Source organism: Simochromis diagramma, unplaced genomic scaffold (genome assembly GCF_900408965.1).
Source record: "Simochromis diagramma unplaced genomic scaffold, fSimDia1.1 OVJJ01000205.1, whole genome shotgun sequence".
In the NCBI taxonomy this organism is placed as follows: Eukaryota; Metazoa; Chordata; class Actinopteri; order Cichliformes; family Cichlidae; genus Simochromis; species Simochromis diagramma.
Genome location: NW_024386782.1, coordinates 9706999 through 9731728, shown reverse-complemented (window position 1 = coordinate 9731728; position 24730 = coordinate 9706999). Strand labels below are relative to the sequence as shown.

Genomic DNA, 24730 nt, shown 5'->3' with positions numbered 1-24730 from the left:
ATAAGAGCTACCAATTGCACTGAGGGTACATGTGCATTTATTGGCTCGGTGGTTAGACTTTCATTAGACAATTTTTGCCATCTTTGTAAAGAATACCAAAGAAAACCTCGCAGGCTATCAATAAAAACAAGTCTCTTATGTTATGCCTAATGGCACTTTTATGCTCACCACTTGCTCCCTTGACGTCACATCCGCTGGCGCTTGCGGCCATTTTGGTGTCTCTTTGGCTGGTTGTGCACCTCTCGATTTTTGTAACCTAAAGCATTCTGTTGCTGCCACCATGGCTGGGTTACAGGCACAAGTGTACAATTGTGTCAGTTTTAATCGCCATTTTAATCATATCAGTACGGAGGTTCACAGATTATACAAAGAGAGAAAGGGCAACAGTTTGAACGGTAAAGACTTGGTGGAAAAAAACTTCAGCTACAGTCACAAAGCTAAAGCTAGTGAAGATGGATTCTTTTGTGATTGTGATCATGGTCTCATGAGAATCTAGGTGCATTGCACCTGCCTTGTTGCACAGTAGCTGTAAGTGTTACATTTAACCAAACGGGGAGCTGTGGGCAGGCCATTGAGACCACAAAGCGGTCACTACAGATACATCAAAGTTACATGAGAGCCAAAGTAACACATTTTTAGATCAAGATAATAAAATAAAATGGTAAAAAATAATAACTATATAGACAATCTGGGAGAGAGGAGGAACGAAAAGCTGAATATTAGCTCAGATAATTGGCTGATCCTTGCATTGAGTGTTCCATTTCCTCTTTGTCCGCAATGCACTAATGTGTTCTCTGTGTTGTACTTAAACCCATTCAAGTAGCTGTATTTATTAAAGTACATTTTTCCTCTCAGATTTAGACTCTGTGAGAAGTCTAAGCCAGTTTGTTGCCATGGTGACAGCCATTACTCTTAGCAATACTGGGTAAGGGTTAATTTGTACTCTATGGTAGGGGGTGTAACTCAGGTTAAATACCATCATACAGTGCGCCTATTAGGAGGAATATTGAATAGGCGAGACCTGAGTTTGGGATCAGGGCCAACTGTGGGATTTTAAGGGCAGGGACTGAGAAGTTCAGTTAAACATAAGTCAGTCATTCGTGATTAGCTAGAGACCTGCTGTCAGAAAGGTGCAAAAGGCAGAGTGGAACGCTGTATTGCTGTAACAGCAGTTCAGAGGCCTCTTTCACTTTCTCCCATGCTGGTTGTCTGGCAAAAATTGAAGTGTACCTCTGAAATAACAGTCATTTCCATGGATTATCAGAATGTCAAGAACCAGGTTGATTTTTTTCCCCATCATATCAAACACTGACATGATGATCAAATGTTACATATTTCTGAAATGTAGTTTTGACCCTTAAAACAAGCTGACAGTTCTTTTAAAAAACACATTAAAGCCAAGTATTACTAACAGACTGCAATAGGTAAATTACTCATCGTGCGGGCTGTACTTTCAGTAGCAGCTTGCATCCATATAAACAAAGAAAATCATTACCTCTCTGGGCAGTAAAAAAAAAAAGATTCAAATAATATATCAGAGGATAAAAGAAACCTTTAAATCTCTGGCTACTGATCAATTGTGTATGCAAGCATAAAACCAACTTTGGCACTTTTGTCTGCCTGCTTTAGTTTGTAAAATGTGATGTAGTCATTATCAGAGCTTATATTTTTGGTCTCTTTATCTACAGGGGCGAGGCTCAGGCTTTCCCGGGAGGAGGCGGCCAAGAGGGGCTGGTCTGTCAGGTAGAGCAGGACGTGGCAGGGCCAGAGGGAAAAATGGAGTGAGTCCCAGCATCAACCCTGGGGTATGTGCTGTTTCCGTTTGAGATATTGCACTACATTAAAATTGGTGTTAGTTTTCCCTTCAGCTATAGACCCTAATGAAATATTCCAAGCAGCGTTATCTTTGTTTGTCACACTTTGTTTATTTTGTGGGGTTTTTTTCTCCTTATATGCAGGTCACCACAATAGAAAACCCATACCCAATCAAGGAGGAAGAGGAGAATGCAATGCATAACACAGTGGTCATATTTTCCAGCAATGATAGTTTTACGCTAAAACAGGTGTGTTTTTCCTTTATGTTTACACATAAGTGTTCAGACATGGTTCATTTTGAATTTCAGACCTTCAACGTGCAAAAATTCATGGGTTGCAATTCAGTCTGTGCTTAAAAAGATTTCTCCCACTGGAGATCATTAATTCCTGTGGAGATACTGCCTGCAGGAAACACAGTCAATTATATAACACAGGATCACACTGAAATTTGATTATTTCTTACTTTCTCTACCCCAAATCATATCTGTGTGCTGATGTTTTTCTCTGTAAAATATGAGTGATTGCTGACAGTCGCTGCAAAATATTAATCAAGACTTTGAAGTAAGCAGAAACTAGGGTTTGTATTGTAGTACATTAATTTTTAGAGAATTTTAAGAAGACCGCTGCTTATCAGCGCAGTTATTTACGCTTAATGCAGTACTGTCATTCGTGCTTGCAGTCCTCTGACAAAAGAGAGAGGTGTGGAAAAAAATGGAAAAATAAATATGATAAAGTGTGAAGGACAAGCTTAGAAAATGGCAAATGGCCTGGTATTTATATAGCGCTTTTCTACTTTACACTCAAAGCACTTTATACAACATTTCTCATTCACACAAGCACTTTTTTTCTACATTTAAGTGCATTCTAGCTAACATTCACACTCATTCATAGCCCAGTGAACACATTGCAGAGCAACTTGGGGTCCAGTATCTTGCTCAAGGATATTTGACATGCAGACTGGAGCAGCCAGGGTTCAACCCGCCCACCTTCCAATTAGCAGATGACTTTTTCTACCTTCTGAACCACCCCACCCCAAAATGGCTGCAGTAGGCAGTTTTTCTTTCTTTTTTTAAATTGAGTTTCATTTCACTTTAGAAAAGTATGTTATTGTATATGTATATTGTCACATCTTTGTTCTGCACTGCAGTAGCTAAGCTAAAGGAATGACAACTGCACAAACAATAACAAGAACAGCCCAAATTATGGGTTGTTCCACATATTTTGACGCTGCCCCCTGGTGACAGTAGACAGCTACAACATGTAGCTCTGCTAAGGACCAGCACATCAACATGCCAGTCTCTTACAAAAGCGTTTTGTTTTTTTTAAAATATAAATACCTTTGTATGTGACAAGCAGACTTGACAAAAAGTTTGACAATAGGCAGGAATTCCTATTCTGCAAAAAATGAAATTAAGCAGCTGCGGATTTTATTTGATTTCATTTGTTTTGTTTTAAGCGGTAGTGTGTTAGGGGTTTTTCTAAACCTTGCTTTGGGAATTTGGGAAACTCAGTGTCTTTCTTCCTTTTCAGGACATGTGCGTGGTGTGTGGGAGTTTTGGTCTTGGTGCAGAGGGCCGTCTTCTGGCCTGTGCTCAGTGTGGCCAGTGCTACCATCCATTCTGTGTCGGCATTAAGGTATAGTATGTCGCTATTGAGTTTGTACATTAGAAATGGCATTTGGCAAACTGAACTACATGAAACTGTCCCCTTGTCATTTCCCCGTAGATCACCAAGGTGGTGCTAAGCAAAGGCTGGCGCTGTCTGGAGTGTACCGTATGTGAGGCCTGTGGTCAGGCCACAGATCCTGGCCGCTTGCTGCTATGTGACGACTGTGACATTAGCTACCACACATACTGCCTGGACCCTCCACTGCAAAATGTTCCCAAGGACAGCTGGAAGTGCAAGTGGTGAGTAGCTTTATGATCATTACACCAAAATTTGCTTCAGACAGGCAGTAATTTAAATTAAAACTAAACTTTAATGTGGTAATTACTGAAAATGACTGAACATGTTTATTGTTACAGGCAGCGCAGGCAATTTACCATGTTTTACCCTTTCCTGTTTGCCTTGTAATGCTTACTTGCTTACGTCTGTTTAAAAATGGTGTACGTTATCAGATACACAAAGAAACAACAAGTGTTTATGGACTGTGATGGAAAAAATATTTTCATATTAGCATCATGAGGACAATGTAGGGAGGAGAAGGGATTTTGCAGCACAGATACAACTGTGTTATCCTTTTTCAAGTAACCTGGGTTAAATGACCTCCGTCCTTCCTGTCTCCTGCAGGTGTGTGTCCTGTACGCAGTGCGGTGCCACCACCCCAGGCCTAAGGTGTGAGTGGCAGAATAATTATACCCTGTGTGCTCCCTGTGCCAGCCTTTCAACATGCCCAATTTGCTTGGTGGACTACAGCGAAGGCACAATCATCGTGCAGTGCCGCCAGTGTGACAGGTGTGTAGTTTTTCTACGAACCTATCAGCTCTAGAGGATCATTCTCAACCAATTTTCCAAAAATAACTGGTTCTTATCTTATGTTTTTTTTTTTTGTGTACGCAGATGGTTTCATGCGTCATGTCAAAGTCTCCACTCAGAGGAAGACATAGAAAAAGCTGCAGACAGCAGCTTTGACTGTACAATGTGCCGAACTTTCAAGACCACTAAAGGTGGGAGCACCATAACTTTGCTAAACATATTTTGTTGTTTCAACAAAAAGAGGAAATCAACGCACCCTAATTGTGACATTTGTTTGTTTTAATGGCGGCTATGTTGTGTTCCTACAGTTGTGACCAAGATCAGAGACACCACTGAGCCACTACCAGTAACTCAGATTGTCACAAAGGCTAAAGAAATTGGTAAGGTCACAAAAGAACAACAGAAAACAAATGATCAATTTGGGTTCTTTTGTTTGTTTGTTTGTTTTCTTGCACAACCTCAGTTTATTGACTACACACAAACATTTTTTGGTCGTTTCAGATCTGTCAAGGACCTACACCCAGGATGGTGTTTGTTTGACAGAGTCAGGACTTTGCCAACTCCAGAGCTTATCTGCTACTGCGTCACGGCGGAGGAAGCCCAAACCAAAACTTAAGTTGAAGATCATTAACCAGAACAGCGTGGCAGTGCTTCAGGCTCCAGTCGACCCCCTCTCAGAGCTCTCTCGTGATGAAGACATGGAGGACAACAGAGGTACATGTCTTCACAGAAGCGTCTTTATTTTCAGATGATTATCCAAGGTTTTAACCCTGTTATCACATTTTCTGCATTTATCTACTTACATATGTAAATATGTAGCAGCCGGCTGGTGTTTTGTATATTTTTGGTTGTGTAGGATAAAAGAAAAAAAATATTAGCAGTAATTCCTAGAAAAGCCAAAGATATCATTTTAACCCCAGTGTAAAATTGCAATCGCTGCATGCCATGTTGCCTAGCAACATGACATATTGTATTTTGATGTGAAGGCTGCTATAACATGAGCCGAGAACTAGCTAGATGTGATTAATGAGTAAAGGTATAGGGAACTGTAGATGGATAAAAGATGAATAATTGCAGATGGGATATTCAAAGCAGGGTGTGACTGGACGCCAAACTAAAATTTATCCAAAAAAGCATAGATTTCCCCTGAGTTAATAGTAAAAGAATTAGCGTGATATTTACTTACATGTATTGAAATTCTCCCTCTTACTCAGAGTTAATAAAATGTTTTAGGAATGAGATTACAAAAAGAGAAGGTGGAGCCTCACTGGAAATTGCCGTCCTGATTAATGGGACTGGTGAACTTAATTTCAATCTGGCTAATATTCTGCCACTAAGTGGAGTTCACAAAGAATTGACCCTGGCATTGTTCTGAGGGGCCTGGCTGGGATGTTTTCTGCTGCAAGGCTGTCACTCACCATCACTGGGTGCTCTGTCTCTCTCTCACAGAGGCGGAGCTCCTAGATTGTGAGGCAAAGTCTGACTCAAGCCTGGAGCGAGAGCCAGCAGAAGATGACTCCAAGGGGGCTGACGGCGGCAAGAAGAGGAAGAGGAAACCGTACCGGCCGGGTAGGGCACCTGATTGAAGGAGACAGCTCCTCTGAAGCGTAAAATGGTGCAGTACATGGCCGACGCTGTAGCGAAGCACTGCCATCTCACGGCCTCTCTGCCGAAAGCTGAATACAATGGACAGTCTATATTTAAAATATTGAAAATTGAGTAACCTTTATAACTGCAAATAAAATGTTTATATGTATTATAAATATATTTCTTATAACTTCTTAAAAGGTATCGGTGGGTTCATGGTCCGTCAAAGAAGCCGTCCAGGCCAAGGTCCGGGCAAGGCTAAACGATCCCTCTGCAGAAAGGATTCTTCTGGCTCTGTGTCGGAGAATCTCATTGGAAAAGATGAAGGTTTGTGCACCAGAATTGTGAATCTGTCTTTCAAAATAAGAGATAACTGTAGAACTAGAAGAGAGTGGCTATACTTTTTCTGTTTATTACAGGCTGGCCAGAGGCACTGCCGGAAACTCCTGTTGATGAGACGCCCCCCGGACCGGAAGTTCCAGAAAAAATAAAGAAACGATATCGAAAGAAGAAGACAAAACTGGAGGAGGCATTTCCAACCTACCTGCAGGTCTGCCGTCCATGATAGCGTCCATCACTGTTTGCTTGTATATACAGAATTTGAATATATTGTTACATTTCTATATCCACACACCTTGTGGAGTATATCTATCATGGAGGAATTTATTTTATAGATTTACTTCTTGATTCTATTTTTTGTTCTTTTTTTAATTTTGGAAATGGATATTAAGTTTATATATATATATATATATATATATATATATATAATATTTTATTATTGTGCAAACGTTCCTCTCCTGTGCAGATTGTCTGATCACATCATGAAATGGCTGTTAAATGTGTTTTATCTCACCCTTGGGAAGGTTGGGATTTCAAGTGCATCCAAGTACAATGCCTTGAAACCAGTTGCAGAACTATTGTGCTTAGTGCTCCTTCTGTGAGCCTTTTTTATTATTTTTATTTAAAGGGGAAAAGCCTAAAGATACTCATATTAGAGGATAGATGTTTTTGATCATACCCGTTAAACGGCTCCTATTTTAGTTGTGAATTGACACACAAAAGCTTAACATGGATGTAACTCCAAGGCTCTGTGTCCCCAGTTAGTATCTGTCTGTCACCTTGTGTTGGCTAAAACATGGATATGTGATGCATTAAGCCACCGGCAGCTGTCAGTGCTGCTCTTTATCCCACCATGGTACAGGGGTGACGGGGGATATTGAGTCTAACCTAAAGGTCTAACACAGTGAAGCTTATTTCATTAGTTATTAAGACAGCACCAGGTTGGGCTTTTAGTTTCTCAGTGCAGCAGGACAGCAGATGACTTATGGGTGTAAGTGGTTGGGGGAGGTTGGCCCGATAAGGTGAGGCCAAGAGTAACCTCAGTGTTAGTTTCAAAGCTTTTCTGTTTCACTTAAGTTCACATGGGGTTTAAATGGATGCGGATGGTTTTCTAAGAATGATGTCAAGAAAAATTAGGTGACACTGGCTGGTGTCCTGTGTTTTCATGTTCAGGAGGCTTTCTTTGGAAAGGACCTGCTAGACAAAAGCAAGCAGAGCAGGCAACAGGGGGTCGAATCAGGATTACTGGAAGACGGACAAAGCCAAGTGGAGAGGAAGCATCCCACTAGCAGTTTTCTGGATCCCTCATCAGACCCTCTGCTTAGCGCATCAACAACTTCCATTCCCCCCAGACCAGCAGCAGCACGTATGTATATACATTACTTTGGTTCTCCGCAGCAAGAGATGTAATATTCACTGATTCAAAGCATTGTACTGCACTGAATATTTGATATGACCAAAGACAGAGCATGCTCTGAACTTGGCCAGTGCTTTTAAAGAAACAATGCAGGTGTTTGGCAAAGGGTAAAACAGCATATAGTCCATGTTGCATGAAGTTTTAATGAATTTTGTCTCCCTTGTCCTTACTTGTCCCCAATGAGAGTATTAACCGCTTCATGCAGAACTGAATGGGTTTGAAACATGTTTACTGAACACATGTTCAAATTGCATATTCCCCATTCATACATGACCAAAATGCTGGAGGTTAATCTCTGATAATTAGCATTCAGACCCTCGACTGCTGCTCCAACTAAAGCTAAACTAATTAAAGAATACTTAAATTCCAAAAGTGAAGTAAATACAGCGAACTTTCAGTTTCTGTTCTCTTTGCAAGCTCGCTCTGTCTTGCTACACTCACTGTGTGTGTCTTGCTCTCTTGATCTTTCTGTAAATTTTTCAAAAAAATCGTAAATGCCCTTTATACTGACCTCAAGGATGGCACAGCCAGAAACAGAAGTGTAATATCCTGAATAATAGCAATGTGTTGTCAGGACTGAGTCCAAATAGAAAAGGTTTTTAGCAAATAAACTGCCATAAAATTAAAGATTAGAAGCTTTCCAGTATTCTAACAGTAGTTTAATTTATTATTTAAAGCGCAGTGCAGATAGTTTGTAACTTGCGCCACAGCTTTACATTGTTAGCCGCTCCCTGCACTCCAGTCAAATAGATGTGTCCAAGACTGATGACTGTAGCAGAAGTAGACTTAGATTGTGTTTGAAATCAAACAATCCCACCATTTCACTGACAGGTGAACAGGGATGTGGTATGATTGCTGATTCAATTTTCAGTCTTGTTCCAGCCTGTTTAAATACCCAAACTTGATACACTCTGTCCACATATCTGGACATTTGGTAGCTTCTTATGTTGGCACGAATCAAACAAAACACGCTTCTATGAAGTTCTTCACAATTAGTAATTACCTGGCTCTTAGAGAGAAATATTTGATTTTTATTACAAAATTACTGTTTGATTTGACAAATTTGTCATAAACTAGGGTTAGTTTGCTGTCATTGTGTTTAAAGGCATCGTGATGACTTGGGAAGTGACAGTAATGAATACTGGATTCCCAAGAGGGTTGCAGATTTTTTTTTTGCCATTCAGAATCTGGTGTGCCTAATTTAAAAGAAAGAAACTCAGCAGTTTTAACAGTTCAGCAAAATAAAACACTGGAACCTTGACAACTGTGACTTTAGAAAATGGTGATTTATTTATTTATTACACTTTTACTTCAACTTTTTAAGGAAGAAAATAGAAAATTATTAGAAGAGACTATATTACGAGACAAAAAGCTAGAAGTCAAATGACTCACATCAGTCAAGGCCTTCACTGACGAAATCCATGAAACAGAAAACCTTACAGTTCATATAATTAAACTTATTCTTTAGTATACATTCTTCAGAAAGATACATCTGATATGGTACATTTGGAGTTTTATTTATTTTTTTATTTGTGACATTTTTTAATGTTTATTTTTAACAGCAAATTCTACATGAGGCATCCAAACAGATGGTTCCAACTCTCATTCATGTCCGTTCATCATCATCAATTATGATTTGTGACAGTTTGGTTTTCTTCCTTTTTTTGTTCTTTTGTTCCTTTTTCCCCCGCATCTACAGAGACGTCTGAGGAACCATTAGTTGATCTATCTGATGTTCTGAACACTGATGCAGACATCTTGGGAATGCTCGGAAAGCCAAGCAATGACTCTGGTGCGTTATGTATCTCACAGGCAGTCACAGTGGCAAGATTTTATTAATAGTCACCTAGCCGTGGGTATATAAAATAGTTTCACTCCTCAATTAGAAATTTCCCCAAATAGAAACAATCTTTTGCTTTCACTACGTTAATAATTTTTAAATATCACAATATTTTTTTGTTTGTTCACCTTTTTTGTTTTCTTTTTTGTTTGCATCATCTAAAGTGTGTTGTGCTTATGCTGTCTTCACTATTTTTTTTTTCCACCCACTCATTTGATCTGGTTTTGGGTTCTTGTAGGTCTTGATTTTTGCCCCTTCCAGGTTGACAGCTCACCTCCTCCTTTTGGTAAGGGTGCTCTGGCCTACTAATCCCTTGCTTTAGTGCATTCTCCCCCTTTTACAGTGTCTCCGTGTCTCTATTTAAGTGTGCATGTATACAAGCTGCTTCACACCAACCTTTTCTCAACCATTTCAGATTGTTTTAACACTCATTAACTTCTTAGTGCTTACCTAACACCGTGCACGGTATTCACTCAAGCGCCTATGGTGTGTGGGTCTTTGTTTGTGAACCTCCTATACCCTAACGCAAGTTCTTATCTGCCTAATCGAAAATGTCTCCAAGATAGCAGAGAAACAAATTGGCAAGGACATCCTAGTATTCAAGAAATGAGCAGTTTAGAACAAGAGGCCTTGGCAAATGTCCTTCTAATTCCTGAAGACGATGAAATCCTCAGTTCTCATTCCTGTGGCTTTATGGCAGAAAGCATCTGCAGTTCACGTCCTTCATTCTTTGGAAGAAGAAAAAGAAATACTTTATTTATCTGAAATATTCTAAGGGCTTATATAATTTCATTTTTGTACTGCTGTTGCCAACCAATGTTTGCAACCATCCTTGTATTGGTATTTAGTTTTGTGTAGAAGAAATTATTTAAATAATTTAAAGTGTCAGACATTAGTTGGAGAGGAGTGTGTTATGTTGGTAGTCGTGCTTTGATAAATTCTTATGTAATTCAAATTGAAAGAAATGTTTCAAAAGAAGCTCCATGGCTTTCTTTTAAAAAGAAATGTCTTAAATGGAAGGCTAATGTAGGGGTTAGAACAGCATTTTCCTTCAGACTTTGTGTCTGACCTGTCTGAACTTTCACATATCCTAAAACATTCCTTTAAAACAATACAGGAACCCCAAGGAGCTGTAATCATATAGTCTTTGGTCTTGGTTGTGTTCCACAGGCTGTTATGACAATAAACATGTTCTCACTTCAGTTCTATATTTCTGATCTCGTTCTTGCTCAGTATTTTGTTGGTTGCTGTGTATGTGTGCACATGTGTCTGTGTTATGATTTGTTTTTGCATTGACTGTGTGTTTCCACAGCTGGTCTGGACATTGGGCCCCTGGCAGACAGTTCCCCAGTGGCGCCCCAGTCTCAGGGAGGCCGGAGAACACCTCGAACCCTCTCAGAGGAACCCCTGGACGGCATTCTCAGCCCAGAGCTGGACAAAATGGTTACTGATGGTCAGTGTGGGAGACCAGGCGCCATGTTTAGCCACAGTTCTAACACAGGAACTTCCCACAGGGATTAAGAACCATTGTTGGTTGTTGCTTTTGGTTTTAGTTCATTGTGATTTAATTTAACAACACGCAAGAAATTCTGTGATACAGGCAGCGATGACGAAGTCCAGGCATTGTTAGGGATTTAGGAAAACAAGACATCCTGTGTGAACTTGAAATGAAGAGCTCCAATGGGAGCATTTTGTTCTTGATTTTGGGTCGCACAGTTTCCAACAAAAGTGAAGTAAAACAGCTGAAACGTTGTAACCGTCAGCTAGCTAACTATCCAATATTTATCTGGCATTTTAGTACATTGGGAGTGCAGAGAACAGAGGATCAAAGTTAGTTCTGTGGAAAGTTTCTGTGCATTAAGCCCATCTTCTTCTTCTGTCTTTTAGTAGAAATTTGTTTTGCAACTTAATTCCCTTTGCTTTGGAACTTCAAAATGAATAATAATCTGTTTTTGTTGATTCTCTGTTTTTCAGAGTCAATTCTCAGCAAACTTTACAAAATTCCAGGTTTGTAATTTTTATTCTTCTTGTGAAAACTTAAGTTTGGTCCAGTTATTTCCCACCCAGCATAACTGACCTCTAAACTCATGATGAAGTGTTGTAACCAATTTCACCAATATAATGTTATAAAGATTAGTGTAATGAATGTTCTGGTTCCTTTAAAAGCTGTAATGGGTTGTTCTCTGACATTGTACGTTACTACATTTCATACACATGTACGCTTACACTGAGCTGTCAAACTTTTTCAGAGCTGGAAGGAAAGGATGTGGAGGATCTCTTCACAGCAGTCCTGAGCCCCAGCACGAGCCAACCACCACCACAGGTGCCTCACCCCCAGGGTCCAGGGCCCCTCCCTGCCACACCTGGCACTAGCATGCCTCACCCCAATGCAGGTACATCATTAGTCATTTTGCCCTGATCAAATAAAAATATTACAAAATGTTTTTAAAATCTGCATCTACTTCACCTCGCAAATCTTGTGTTCAGGGAATCCCATGTTTCCAAGAATGCCAATGATTAATGGTATGATGGGACCAAACCAACGCTTCCCTACAAATCATGGAGCAGGGCCCTGCATCCCAGAAAATTTCTCTCCCCTCAACCGTATGCCTTTCACTGACAATCCGAGGTAAAGTCATGCTTCCCTTTCAACTGTTAATGCATTTTTTTTCTTCACTCAGCAAAATCAGCAAAGTATAACTTTGGAGCTTCTGTTCTTTGTGTTACAGGGAAAGAAAGTTTAATCAGATGCCTAGAGAGGCAGTTGGTCCATGGCCCACCCCTACCCATGGCCCTGGCCCTACACCCCCTGGTTCTTTGCCCGAGGGGGACACTGAAGCCATGTCAAATGCCCAAAGGAGTACACTCAAGTGGGAAAAGGAGGAGACACTTGGAGAACTAGCCACCGTTGCTCCTGTGCTATATACTAATATCAATTTCCCCAACCTTAAAGAAGAATACCCAGGTTGGTATATAGCTCTAAAGCTTGAAGGCATTTTCTCTCCTGTTTGTGTTTTTTATGGTCCAGTTTACATTGTCATTCCTGTTGTTTCTGCTCATTTCTGGTTATTGTTTTTATACTGACTGCATTACGTCATACAGTACAAACCATACCTTGTATGCACTTTGAGAGCTGCTGACTTGACAACTTTCTCCATTATTCTTCCTAGACTGGTCTACAAGAGTGAAGCAAATTGCAAAACTTTGGAGGAAAGCTAGCTCACAAGACAGGGCCCCATATGTGGTAAGATCAATGATTCAATTATCCCATTTAGTTTCAATTAAATCAAAGACGGTACAATGCAGGACACCAAAGTAGCTGCACAGACTTACTAGTATGCAAAAGGCACACTCGTGTATCTGGCCGGTTGTCTTTTGCCAAACCAGTTTGAAACGCAGTCATTCTCTGATGAACTAATTAACAGCGGAAGTCTTGCTCAGAATTAAAGCTCCCTATTGCCTCTGTAATTAAGTTTACTAGAAGCCATTTTACCTGGTAGAGGCCCCTTTTAAAGACCCAGTCTCTGCTTGGCGAGTTTAGTTTTGATTTTTGGTTGCTGTTGGGGTTTTTTTTGGGGGGGGGGGGTAACACTTACGCCTTATCTGTAAAAGGCTGATGGGATGTTGTTGAGAGTGTTGAATATGCTAACTCGAGAATGGAGCAACGCAGGATTTTCAAGTTGATACATAGATGCATCTACTAAAAATTGAGTTTGAATCTCAGTGACCTCAACCTCACAGTCAAAGGTCAACTTTTCTGAAAATCATGTAGGCTTTTCACATTTATGCCATAGGTGCATCTGTTAGGAGGCTGAGAGGGTAGCATAGGCGGCTGCCAGTATTTTTTATTTGCAATCTTGTTTTAAAACCGCTATTGTGATACATCATCTTGGTTATGAACTATTGAGATACCTAATTTAACAATAAGAAGTTGACCTTCATCCTGCTCCATGTACAATATGTAAAGGCTATGCAACCAAAGGATTAAGCATGGCAATCCCATCCAAAACAAATGCCTGCATATCATAAAAATATTATTTTTACTGCTATGAAATAATTATAATTCAGTATTGCGTACTAATGTTTGTAATAGTGTAAGTAGATATTATAGAGAATTGGGGGCTACATGGATAACCTTTATTTTTTTCTATAATCTTGTGTTTATCAAATCTCTCTAATCTTTTTTTGTTTTGTTTTTCAATTGTGATTGATTTGCTGTTTAGCAAAAGGCAAGAGATAACCGAGCAGCCCTGCGCATCAACAAAGTCCAGATGTCGAATGAGACCGTGAAGAGGCACCATCCACAGCAACAGCCCCCTGAGGTGTTTGATCCCAACATACCACTAGACACAGATCTCCTGTTTAAAGACCCTTTGAAACCAAAAGAGTCAGAGCATGAACAAGAGTGGAAGTTTAGACAGGTAAGAGTGTATGCAATGAAGTCAGTCAGTCGAATGCAGCGGCAGGTCCACTTTATATTAAGACAGCTAAGAAGTGGTGGTTTAGTAAAACACCCCCTAAAGAACTACACTATCCTCCACATTAACCCTGATGACATTGGTGGCTAGTAGGTCCAGCTCTTTTTTGGCATGAGACTGATAATTTATGCACCCCTTTTGTCATCTAATGCAGCTTTTCACTCTGTCCTTCCAACAGCAAATGAGGCAGAAAAGCAAACAGCAAGCCAAAATTGAAGCCACTCAGAAACTGGAGCAAGTAAAGAATGAACAACTTCAACAACAAGCAACAACAGCAACAACAACAACAGCAAACTAGTCAGTCAGAGGGAGATGCCAACAACAGTGGTAACCAAAGCCCAGCCTCCCAGCCCAGTAATGGCAGCATGTCCCCTATGCAGCAGGTCAACTCAAAAGAGAGCTTTTCCAGGACGCTATCAGGGACACCCACTTCAGGTCCTTCAGAGGATGTGTTCTTGCGACCCCCTCCTCCCCCTCCCTCTGGGCCTTCCTCCCAACCTCAGTCTCCACAAGTTTTCTCACCAGGTTCCTCTGGGTCCAGACCATCATCTCCATGGGATCCATATGCCAAGATGGTTGGGACCCCAAGACCTCCAACTCTCGGACCAAATGCGTGTCGAAGAATGCCCATGGAATCTGGTAAATCACCCACCTCCTTGATGGAGCAGCAGGACAGAGGGAGGCCCTCTCCTGCTCATGAATCTTTTGGCTCTCCCACATCAATGACCAGTGATCCTTACGCCAAACCTCCTGACACCCCAAGACCCACTGGTGAAGTTGACCCTTTTCTGAAGCCCATGGGTCCCCCCAGAGGCAGTCAAGCTGCTCAAGGAAGGCCTCCAATGGGTTCTCCTGGCAGAGACCCATACTCAAGGCCAATGATAAGAAATGATGCCTATCAGCGCATGACCCAGAACAGGATGATATTGTCTGACCCTTATTCAAGACCTTTACTCACGCCGATACCTGGAAGCAATGAGTCTGGCTCTGTCCCTCTATTTAAAACACCTATGCCCCCTCCTCAGGCTCAGGATCACTTCAACCGACCAGGCCCACATCCTACTGACAGATTCTCCCAGAATCAGCAAACTGACCCCTATGCCCAGCCTCCACACACCCCAAGACCGTCAGCGAATGACAACTTTACCAGTCCTCCCAGGATGGGCCAGCATCACCCACAGGGGCACTCCTTTGCTCAGCCAGGACCAATTACTCAAATATCAAGAAATCCTTATGCACATGCACCTTCCACTCCAAGACCTGACCACTTCACATATGACCCTTTTGCCCAGCCTTCTGGTCCTAGCAAGCAAGCTGCTGACCCTTTCTCTCAGCCTGGAGCTAACCACCGATCCATCAATGAAGCAGGTGCTCAACCTCGACCGTTTTTTGAGCCCTATGCTCGACCACCTGGCACCCCACGTCCCCATGACAACTATGGTCAACCACCAAACACCCCCAGCCCATCCTCAGATCCCTACTCGCAGGCTCCAGCTACACCTCGTCCTAGTGGAATGAACCAGTTTTCTCATCAGTCTCACCCTGGACAGAGGATGTCCCCTTCGCACTCAATGGACCCTTATGCTCAGCCACCAGGTACTCCTCGGCCATCAGTGGGGGAAAGGTTTTCTAAGTCACCAGGCAGCATGAGGGGGTCAATGGAGCCATTTACCAGTACACCCGGGACACCAAGACCAGGGAGTAGTGACATGTTTCCCCAGCCTGGAGTCCCAAGACCAATGCTGAATGATCCTTACAGCCATCCTCCAGGCACCCCGAGGCCTGGTCCTGATGGGCTTACCAGACAAGGGCCAAGACAAGGACCAATGGGAAGCCAGGATCCTTTCTCCCCAACCCAAGGTAGACTTCAAGAGCCCTTCCCTCACCCAGACTTACAAACACCAAAACACCCCAGTGTTTCAGACGATGGATTTATTCAGTCACCCTCAAGAAGACCGAGTCAGACACCTGTCCATGATCCATTTGAACAAGCACCCATGACCCCTCGTCCACAGTCAGAAAAAATGGAAATGAAAGATCAGTCAGTTGTGGGTAACAATGGAGCTGGCCTTCAGGACCCGGTCCAACTGTCCAACAATCCACAAATTCCTGTTTCAGCATCAGAGGCTCAAACTGTTGCTCTTGCTGAGTGCGATGAAAGACTCAGACAGGTACGTGAACACTGTTTGTGTTGTATTCTGAATCTTATAGTTTTAAATATTAATGTTAACTGTCTAATAATATTATTAATAGCCAGATACTTCAAATTTTATTCTACAATCCTGTAGTTTAAAACATTTTATGATGCTGTGTAAAATGTAAAAGGAAAAACAAAATTAAAAACCAAATCAAGTAAAAATACTATAAAGACAAAGTATCACATTTTGAAACTAAAATGTGATCTTTTTTTTAAAAAGTGTGTAATGCACATTTCAGTCTCTTCTTAAACCCCTCCCCATCTATACTTCTAAGTATTATGGGATTCTTCTTGTATACCAATCATGTTACAGATTAAGTTTCCTGTGAGATGTTTCCCTGTATTTTTAAAGAATTACGAGATTATTTTTATAACTACATTGTTGCTTCTCTTAAATTCATGAGTATATTGGGGCAGGATCAATGATTTCTTTGAACATTTTCAGTTTTAAAAAAAATACAAATGAAATCATTTACATATCATAGCATGTGTTTGTTTATACTTTACAGTGTCCTCTTGAAAATAGAGGCCTATTTATAAACTTTATCTTCAACACAACTGTTCCAGACAAAATATGGACATACAGAAAACTAAAAGAAATCTCAAATAAAATAATGTTGTGCAGTAGCTATGTAAAAGAAAAAACCCCAAATCAATTCTTTGAAAAGCTAAAAATGATTTTAAAAACTTAAATCTTTCAAACTTACAGCGGCAACGAATTAGAGAACTGATCATCAAACAGCAGCAACAGAGGAGTGCCACCCGACAGGAGAGGGGCCCTCAGGAGCCTGCTGGCAACATAACCCCAGGAACGCCACGGCCATGGCCCCAAGAGGGTCCTGCTCAACCAGGGGAAATATTCACCCGGCCTCCTCCGCCTTATCCTGGACAAGGACCTATTAGAGGGCCGATGAGGTTTCCTGGACATTTTCCAGGGGATCAGCGTGTAGCCTTTCCTAATGAAGGTCAAATGCCCCGCGGCCCACATCCTGGAGATTTGAGACATCAGGGACCAAGGTTTGTTTTGTTATTCTTTTAATTACTTTTTGTGTTTCCAAATTTAAGTTTTCCCTTTATCTCTTTATAAGGTTTTTTTTCTTATCCCTCCCCCACAGGTTTGCTTTTCCACCTGGAGCTCTAGGACCTCATCGGTCTCAAGACTTCTTTCCAAGGGGGCAACACCCAATGCAAGATGTCCCTCCTCAAATGAGACGGTCTATGTCTGCTGAAATGGCGAAAAACATGGGAGCAAACCCTATGGGGATGCCCCAGCACTTCCCTCCTCGTGGTATGGCAATGCAGCAGCACAACATAATGGGCCAGCCTTTTATTGAACTGCGGCACAGAGCAGCAGAAAACAGGCCACGCATGCCATTCCCTCCTGCCAACATGCAAGGAAGCAATTTGGATCCCAACTTCCAGAACCAAAGGCCTGCAGGTTTTCCAGGAGCACCCGATTCTAGGTTCCCCTTAAATCAGGGGCCCAGAATGATGGACCCTATGGCTAACCAAATTGGCCATTTACACCTCTCTGCCAGTATGGACAATCTTCATCAGCAAACCCAGATTCCAGGAAGCACACTCAAACAGTCTCCTCTGATGAGGTCCATGAGCCAGCCTGCCTCAAATGAGACTCCAAATATGTCAGCTTCCATGATCCTGTCTGCACCCCCTGCTGGACAGAGTGAGACTGTCTCGGTGACGAGCAGAGAAACTGTGGAGGAGAAACTGGATACAGAAGAATCTGCAGTCAAAGATCTAGAGGACGTGGAGGTAAAAGATCTAGTAGATGCTGACTTGGAAAACTTAAATCTGGATCCTGAAGATGGCAAAGACCTTGATTTAGAGACCAATGACCTACACCTTGATGACTTCCTGACATCTGGGAAATTTGACATCATTGCTTACACAGACCCTGATCTAGATGATATCAAGAAAGACATGTTTAGTGAGGAGCTGGATCTCAGTGATCCTATGGATGACAATACTGATGCCACAGATATCAACAAAAGCTCAAGCACCGTAACCGAGGCTTCTTCCAGTTCAGCATCTGTACTGGCAAAGTCAGAGACTATGGGTGAGCAGTCTGCAGTTGAAGTCAAGCTGGAGGTCCCTTTAAATAAGGACTCAGCTGCTCTGGCTCCTGGGCAGGAAATTAAAGCAGAGGTCAAAGATTGTCAACAACCACCTGATGTAGTAGACCAGCAAACTGCTGGAAATACCTTAATCTCCGATAAGAAAGGAGTGCTTTCTGACTCCACCCCAGTCCTGTCTAGTTTACTCATTAAGCAGCAGCCTGAAGAGCAATCATTAAACCCAATTGTTGAGTCTGTCAATCAAGGAGGTGACCTCATAGCCCAGCAGAACCAAGTCGCTGATGCTCAACATACCTCTGGACTTACAATGAGTCAAACAATACCTGACACAGTCACTGCAGGAGAGGTTCCCCTGAGTGGCTTTGGGCCAGATCATCAGGTTGGACTAACATCTGGAGTGGACCAGAGCGGTCTCACCCAGGCCCAGCAGGCAGTGTTAAACCAGGCAATGGGCCAGAATTCCCAACAACATCGGCCACTTCTGCTTGAGGAGCAACCACTCCTACTGCAGGACCTCCTGGACCAGGAGAGGCAGGAGCAACAGCAGCAGAGGCAGATGCAAGCAATGATACGACAGCGCTCAAGCAGCGACTTCTTCCCCAACATTGGTAAATGAATTTATAGCACCGCTTATAGGTGTCACTTTAAGTTAAGTGCTATTTTGGTTTTTTTGGGTTTTTTTTAATCATTATTTTATTTGTTTTGTTGTGTTTTGTTGTTGTTTTTTTCTTCACGTTTTTTGCAGTGTTTATTTCTGACAGTCATTATTTTAATTTGCAGATTTTGATGCCATCACTGACCCCATCATGAAAGCCAAAATGGTTGCTCTTAAAGGCATCAACAAAGTCATGGTTCAGAACAACATGGGAATGCCTCCCATGGTCATGAACAGGTAAGAATTCCACAAGAATGCATTTTCTATAGTGAGTAGAAAATAAGATTGTTATATGGGGAGTATACATAGTTGATTGGAATGACTTCTGTGTGTCACAGATTTCCACCTGGTCCAGCACCACCTTGTCCTGAAAGTGCACCACTTCCTCCACAAGTTGTTGGACAGGTAACATGAATGGGGTTTTTTTCTTGGTTTTGGGGGGTTGGGGTGGGGCTAAACTTTATAATGCTCTTATCTGTTATAACCTTCTTTTTAATATTTTTATTTTTTAATCTCAGGATGGAAAATTGACACAAGTAACAAGACCAAGTCCTCCAAATTTCGGACCTGGATTTGTCAGTAAGTTTTCCAGAATCCCTGCTGCCTCACTGTTTTGGGTTTTATAGTCTTTTCAGGCTAGAAATATTAAGATGTTTGTTTTTTATGTTTTCAAGATTGCTAAGAAAAGAGCTTTTTTTACCACCTTCTTTCAGACAATGCTCAGAGGGCTCAGTATGAAGAGTGGCTCCAGGAGACTCAGCAACTACTTCAAATGCAGCAGAAGTTTCTGGAAGAGAAGATCGGCGCTCACAGGAAGTCGAAGAAAGCCCTGTCTGCCAAGCAGAGAACAGCTAAGAAGGCAGGGAGAGAGTTCCCTGAGGAGGATGCTGAGCAGCTCAAACATGTCACAGAGCAGCAGGGTGTAGTGCAGAAACAACTGGAGCAGGTAAATGCTTGGCCTGTCAAGCTCTAGTACTGAATTCCCTCAAACACCCACTTCTCACAGAGACTGGCATGAGCACTGTCCTTTCTTTTATCCTGTGACCGGAGTTTGAATACTAAAAGTATTTCCTGCATCCAAACTGTTTGTCCAAATATTAGAGCAAAACACAGGGTAATGCTTTAATAAGATCTAACTGAATAAGGTTGGAAAAACTTGAAGTGTTCAATGTTCTGAAAGAGAAACACTCACACATGTGTGATCTAAGAGAAACACAGTTGTTGCCTTTTTTTTTTGATGTTCACTACCTTCACTTAATTTTTGAAAAATATGATGTTTTCTATTGCAAGGTATAATCTTTAACTGTATATTATATTTTAGCAGGCATAATTAGAGTGAAATATTAGTTGCGTTTACTCAAACTCTCTATGGGTATAGGACACAAACCACAGGCATTTGCTTTTTCTTCACCAAAACATACAGTCTTATGTCTTCACTGCAGCCCTCTTTGACTCTAAAAGTGCACTTTGCTGAGTTAAAATTTGAACATTGTTAAAAGTTATTTTGTGAATTTATAGAAAATAACTTTTTTTTTTTTACTTTGTCTCAGATCCGCAAGCAGCAGAAGGAGCATGCTGAACTGATTGAGGAGTACAGAGTAAAACAGCAGCAAAACAATATGACACCTATGATGCCTGCGATGCACCCGTTGCCAGGCCCCACTGGCATGGTGCCCAGTGGCCCACCAATGGTTCAGCCTCCTATAAATCCCATGATGCAGATGCCACTTCATCCCAGCCAGCCAAATGTACCTCCACGTATGCCCAACGCACCACCTGGCTGGCATCCCGGTACTTCTATGCCCATGGGAGGACCAGGAATGCCACATATAATGCCTCCCCAGGTACCTATGGGAAATTCAGCCCAACCGCTTCAGATGCCAATGGGTAATGTACCGCAGCACTCTCAAATGCCTTTGGAGCCCCAAGCACCACCTGCTCCTCCAGGTGCCATAAAACCCATGCAGGCAGGTGGTGTGAAGTTTGATGACAACAACCCATTCAGTGAAGGCTTCCAGGAGCGCGAGCGGAGGGAACGGCTCCGGGAGCAGCAGGAGAGACAGCGGGTGCAGCTCATGCAGGAAGTCGAACGTCAAAGAGCACTTAAACACCGCATGGAAATGGAGCAGCAAGGGATGATGGGATCAGATGGGAACATGGCACCACTCTCTCAAATGCCATTTTTTAATGCAGAGCTGCCACAAGACTTCATGCAGCCACAAAGGCCTCCTCTGCAACATCAACAACAACTTGGACCAATTTTTCCTCAGCAGCAGGGCATGCAGCCTGGTATGGGCTCAGTGGCTGGAACATTTATACAGGGTGAGAGGAGAGCCATGGTGGGCAATGGCTTGATGCCACCAGAGATGGGGCCTGATAATGTTGCTCTGCAAGGACCAAACTTTCCTCACGGTCAGCCCAGGCCTCGTCAGTTCAGTGGACCAGGAATGCTTCCAATGCCAGGTGAGGGTCCACCATTTGGGGGTGACTCGTCAACACCTTTACCGTCCAACTTTCCAGGCTCAGGTCAGTCTCTGATTCAGCTTTATTCCAACATCATCCCAGATGAGAAAGGGAAAAAGAAGAGGAACCGCAAAAAGAAGAAAGATGATGATGCAGATTCAGTCAAGACACCTTCCACTCCCCACTCAGACCTTACAGCCCCGCTCACACCATGTGTCTCAGACACTTCCTCTACTCCAACCAGAAATCCCCATCTCTTTGGAGATCAGGACTTGTCCAGGTCCCCTTTACTGGGATCTTCCACCCCCAGTCACTCAGAGCTTGAGCGGCAACTTTCTGGTGGGCAATCTGGACAATCTGCTCTGTCATCAGAAGCAGCGAGGGCCCAGGCGCAGGCTCAGGAACATGACAGAATCCTCAGCAACATAAAGCTGGAGCAGACTGATGCTAGTGAGTGTCACGGACCAAAAGAAGGTTCCATTGGCCCAGAAATGAGCTCTGTGAAAGAAGAGGGTAACAAAGGGAGCGTGTCTCCGTTCCCTGCTGGGCAGAGTCCAAACAAAGGAGAAGCTGGTAATGAACTATTGAAGCACCTTCTGAAGAACAAGAGTACACCTCCACCTGGATTGTCTCAGCAGAGATCAGAGGAAAGCCTGCGGTCAGAGGAGGAGGAAACCACTGACTGCAAAACCTTACTGAGGCAATGCTCCATGGACAGCAATGGGGTCAGTTTTTGTGTTAATCATATAGTTACAGAATGCCGAGGGGGTGATCAGCATAGTGAGTCATTTGCAGGCTGAGTGATTCAGAGTGATTCAGATGGGAGGGTCATCATAGCTAAATTAGAATGAATCATAGCTGTCAGAATATGAATGAGTCATAGTTATGTGTTTGAAAACATCTAACTTGAAGTCATTATGCTGCTCAAGTAATTTTTTTTTTACTCATGTTTTGTTTGTTTTTGTTTTTTTCTGTCTTACCTCCAGGCATACTCAGATGGCACCCCTGACTTTCCTGGACCTCTGCTCCCCGAGCAGAAGAAGAAAGGGAGAAACAAGAGAGCACCAAAAGCAGGAGAAAAACCTGTTTCGCGCTACAAGAAGAGGAAAAAGGAAGGAGATGAAAGGCAACTGATGCACACTGGACCAGACTCTGTAATGACCCAAATCAAACAGGTAAGTTGGTTTATTTATATATACATATATATATATACACACAACACACACACACACACACACACACACACACACACACACACACACACACACACACACACACACACACACATATATATTGTTCTGTTGTTGTACCTGCTCCTCTTCCAATTGATGGGTGCTGTGTGTTGTTAGCTTGAAAGGCTGTAGTCTGAAGGCAGAATGTGAGATTCATTTGAACTTAAAATACTTGAGGACATTTCAGTGATTGTGGTCGGGATGGTTTGTGCAAGAATATATCTGGTCTGACTTCTCTGCTAACCTTCCACCGGTCTGCTTGTCTCTGCTAACACAGCAGCTCTCTCTGCTGCCTCTCATGGAGCCTCTGATTGGGGTCAACTTTGCCCATTTTGCTCCCTACGGCAGTGGCCAGCTCAATGGAGAGAACCTTTTGTCTGGTACTTTTGGCAGCGCCTCACTAGATGGAGTTTCTGATTATTATTCCCAGCTGGCCTACAAGGTGAGATCTTACTGCTTCACTAAGGGGATACCAGATAAACAAAGGGTGGGTGTGTGTTAAGTGTGTCTGTGGCACTGTGTGCCTGACATTGCATTGCACTTGGCTTCTACAGCAGAGTAACTTGAGCAATCCACCGACCCCGCCGGCATCTCTTCCTCCCACTCCACCACCTGTGAACCGACAGAAAATGATCAACGGTTTTGCCACAACCGAAGAGCTGGCCAGCAAAGCCGCTGCTATGGGTAAGCACTCATAAAGTTCCAAGATGGGCTGACCAATTGTGTTAAAATGGGAGCAGAAAATGGAAGGAGGCATTCATACATATTAACGTTGTTTTCCTGTTGCAGTCTCCAAGGGCCTGGTCCCAAAGCCGCTGCATGTTCCATTTAGGAGTGAGGAAGATCTGTTAGCTCGGGCCATCGCTCAGGGACCCAAAACTGTGGATGTTCCAGCTTCTCTTCCCACACCACCTCACAACAACCAGGAAGAGCTCAGGTAACGGATAAAAAATAGTACTTCATGATTTATTTGGGCTGCGGTGTTTTAACAGAGTTGCTCATTTATTTATTTATTTTCCTTGTTGTAGTAATCGAGGACAGGAGCCTTGCAAGGAGAGGGACACACCTGACAGCTTTGTTCCATCTTCATCTCCCGAGAGCGTGGTTGGCATGGAGATCAGCCGTTACCCAGACTTGTCTCTGGTAAAGGAAGAGCCGCCATCCCCTTGCCTGTCTCCTGTCCTCCCCATGCTTCCTGCACCTGATGGGAAAGGTAAACGCATATATCTGTTTTATTTTGTTATTTATTTTATGCAGTATATACACAAAGCTCCACTAAAAAGTAAATTCATGGTTTTCACATTAGTGTATCCTCGAGGGTCCATTTGATGTAAATGTGATCATCTTTCCAGATCTGCAGGGGTCAGCATTCTCAGCATAAAGGCCAAAATTTAGCAATGTGATGACTTTATACAAACACACCAGCTTTGCAACTTCCACAAATGAGATGTTGCGCACACTTAACTATGGTGCTCCTTTTCTGGCTTTCCATTATGTTTTTAGTGTGCATGTGCAGAATCTATATGCATAAGAATCCTTTACAGTTTGCATAAAAGTATGTGGAAGATGGCTGTCTATGCCTTTGTATGATCACATTTGAACAGTGCAGCAGTTTTTGAGAGTGGTTTGCTTTTTCAATTCATTAGGGACCCAGATCAAACTGCAGGATGTCAAGACTGAGCCTTCTTCGATGTTCTTTGGCTCCCCCTTTGGCTCCATGTCTAATGATTCCAAACAAGGGATGGTTTCTGTTGCTATCACTCTGAGACCAGCTGCAGCTGAGGTAAAAATACTTTACATTTACTGAGGTTAGACAAAAATCTGACATACCGTATTTTCGGCACTATAAGGCGCATTTAAAATCCTTTAATTATCTCAAAAATCGACAGTGCGCCTTATAATCTGGTGCGCCTTATGTATGAATTCTGAAAACTGTCTAAATTCTTTCATCAATTTCATCAACAGCAATTTGTGACAGCAGTTTATTTAGAAATAAACTGCTGTCACTTCCAACATAAATGAAGACAGAAAACTAAACAGCAGTGACGTTTGTAGGGTTACTGAAATTGGGCTAGCTGGTATGTAATCATGTGCTACGTGATCGCTAGCGACACAGCTATGTTAGCATAACATAAA

At 42.4% G+C, this 24730-nt stretch overlaps 1 protein-coding gene across 1 annotated transcript in view; it reads left to right on the top strand.

The window, feature by feature from the left end:
• The window catches only part of kmt2cb (lysine (K)-specific methyltransferase 2Cb), an 83922-nt gene that overhangs the window by 50262 nt on the left and 8930 nt on the right, over positions 1 to 24730 (top strand). The window contains 36 exon segments of the mRNA XM_040021646.1: positions 1689 to 1805; positions 1959 to 2063; positions 3346 to 3450; positions 3541 to 3722; positions 4105 to 4269; positions 4375 to 4481; positions 4599 to 4670; positions 4792 to 5004; positions 5740 to 5859; positions 6079 to 6204; positions 6297 to 6427; positions 7390 to 7582; positions 9333 to 9425; positions 9712 to 9759; positions 10786 to 10926; positions 11448 to 11480; positions 11723 to 11866; positions 11961 to 12102; positions 12203 to 12438; positions 12644 to 12717; positions 13697 to 13894; positions 14130 to 14216; positions 14218 to 16122; positions 16858 to 17165; positions 17264 to 18852; positions 19025 to 19136; positions 19238 to 19304; positions 19418 to 19478; positions 19613 to 19845; positions 20450 to 22087; positions 22349 to 22537; positions 22872 to 23036; positions 23149 to 23278; positions 23384 to 23531; positions 23623 to 23807; positions 24241 to 24377. Coding sequence (XP_039877580.1) covers positions 1689 to 1805; positions 1959 to 2063; positions 3346 to 3450; positions 3541 to 3722; positions 4105 to 4269; positions 4375 to 4481; positions 4599 to 4670; positions 4792 to 5004; positions 5740 to 5859; positions 6079 to 6204; positions 6297 to 6427; positions 7390 to 7582; positions 9333 to 9425; positions 9712 to 9759; positions 10786 to 10926; positions 11448 to 11480; positions 11723 to 11866; positions 11961 to 12102; positions 12203 to 12438; positions 12644 to 12717; positions 13697 to 13894; positions 14130 to 14216; positions 14218 to 16122; positions 16858 to 17165; positions 17264 to 18852; positions 19025 to 19136; positions 19238 to 19304; positions 19418 to 19478; positions 19613 to 19845; positions 20450 to 22087; positions 22349 to 22537; positions 22872 to 23036; positions 23149 to 23278; positions 23384 to 23531; positions 23623 to 23807; positions 24241 to 24377 — 9699 coding nt within the window.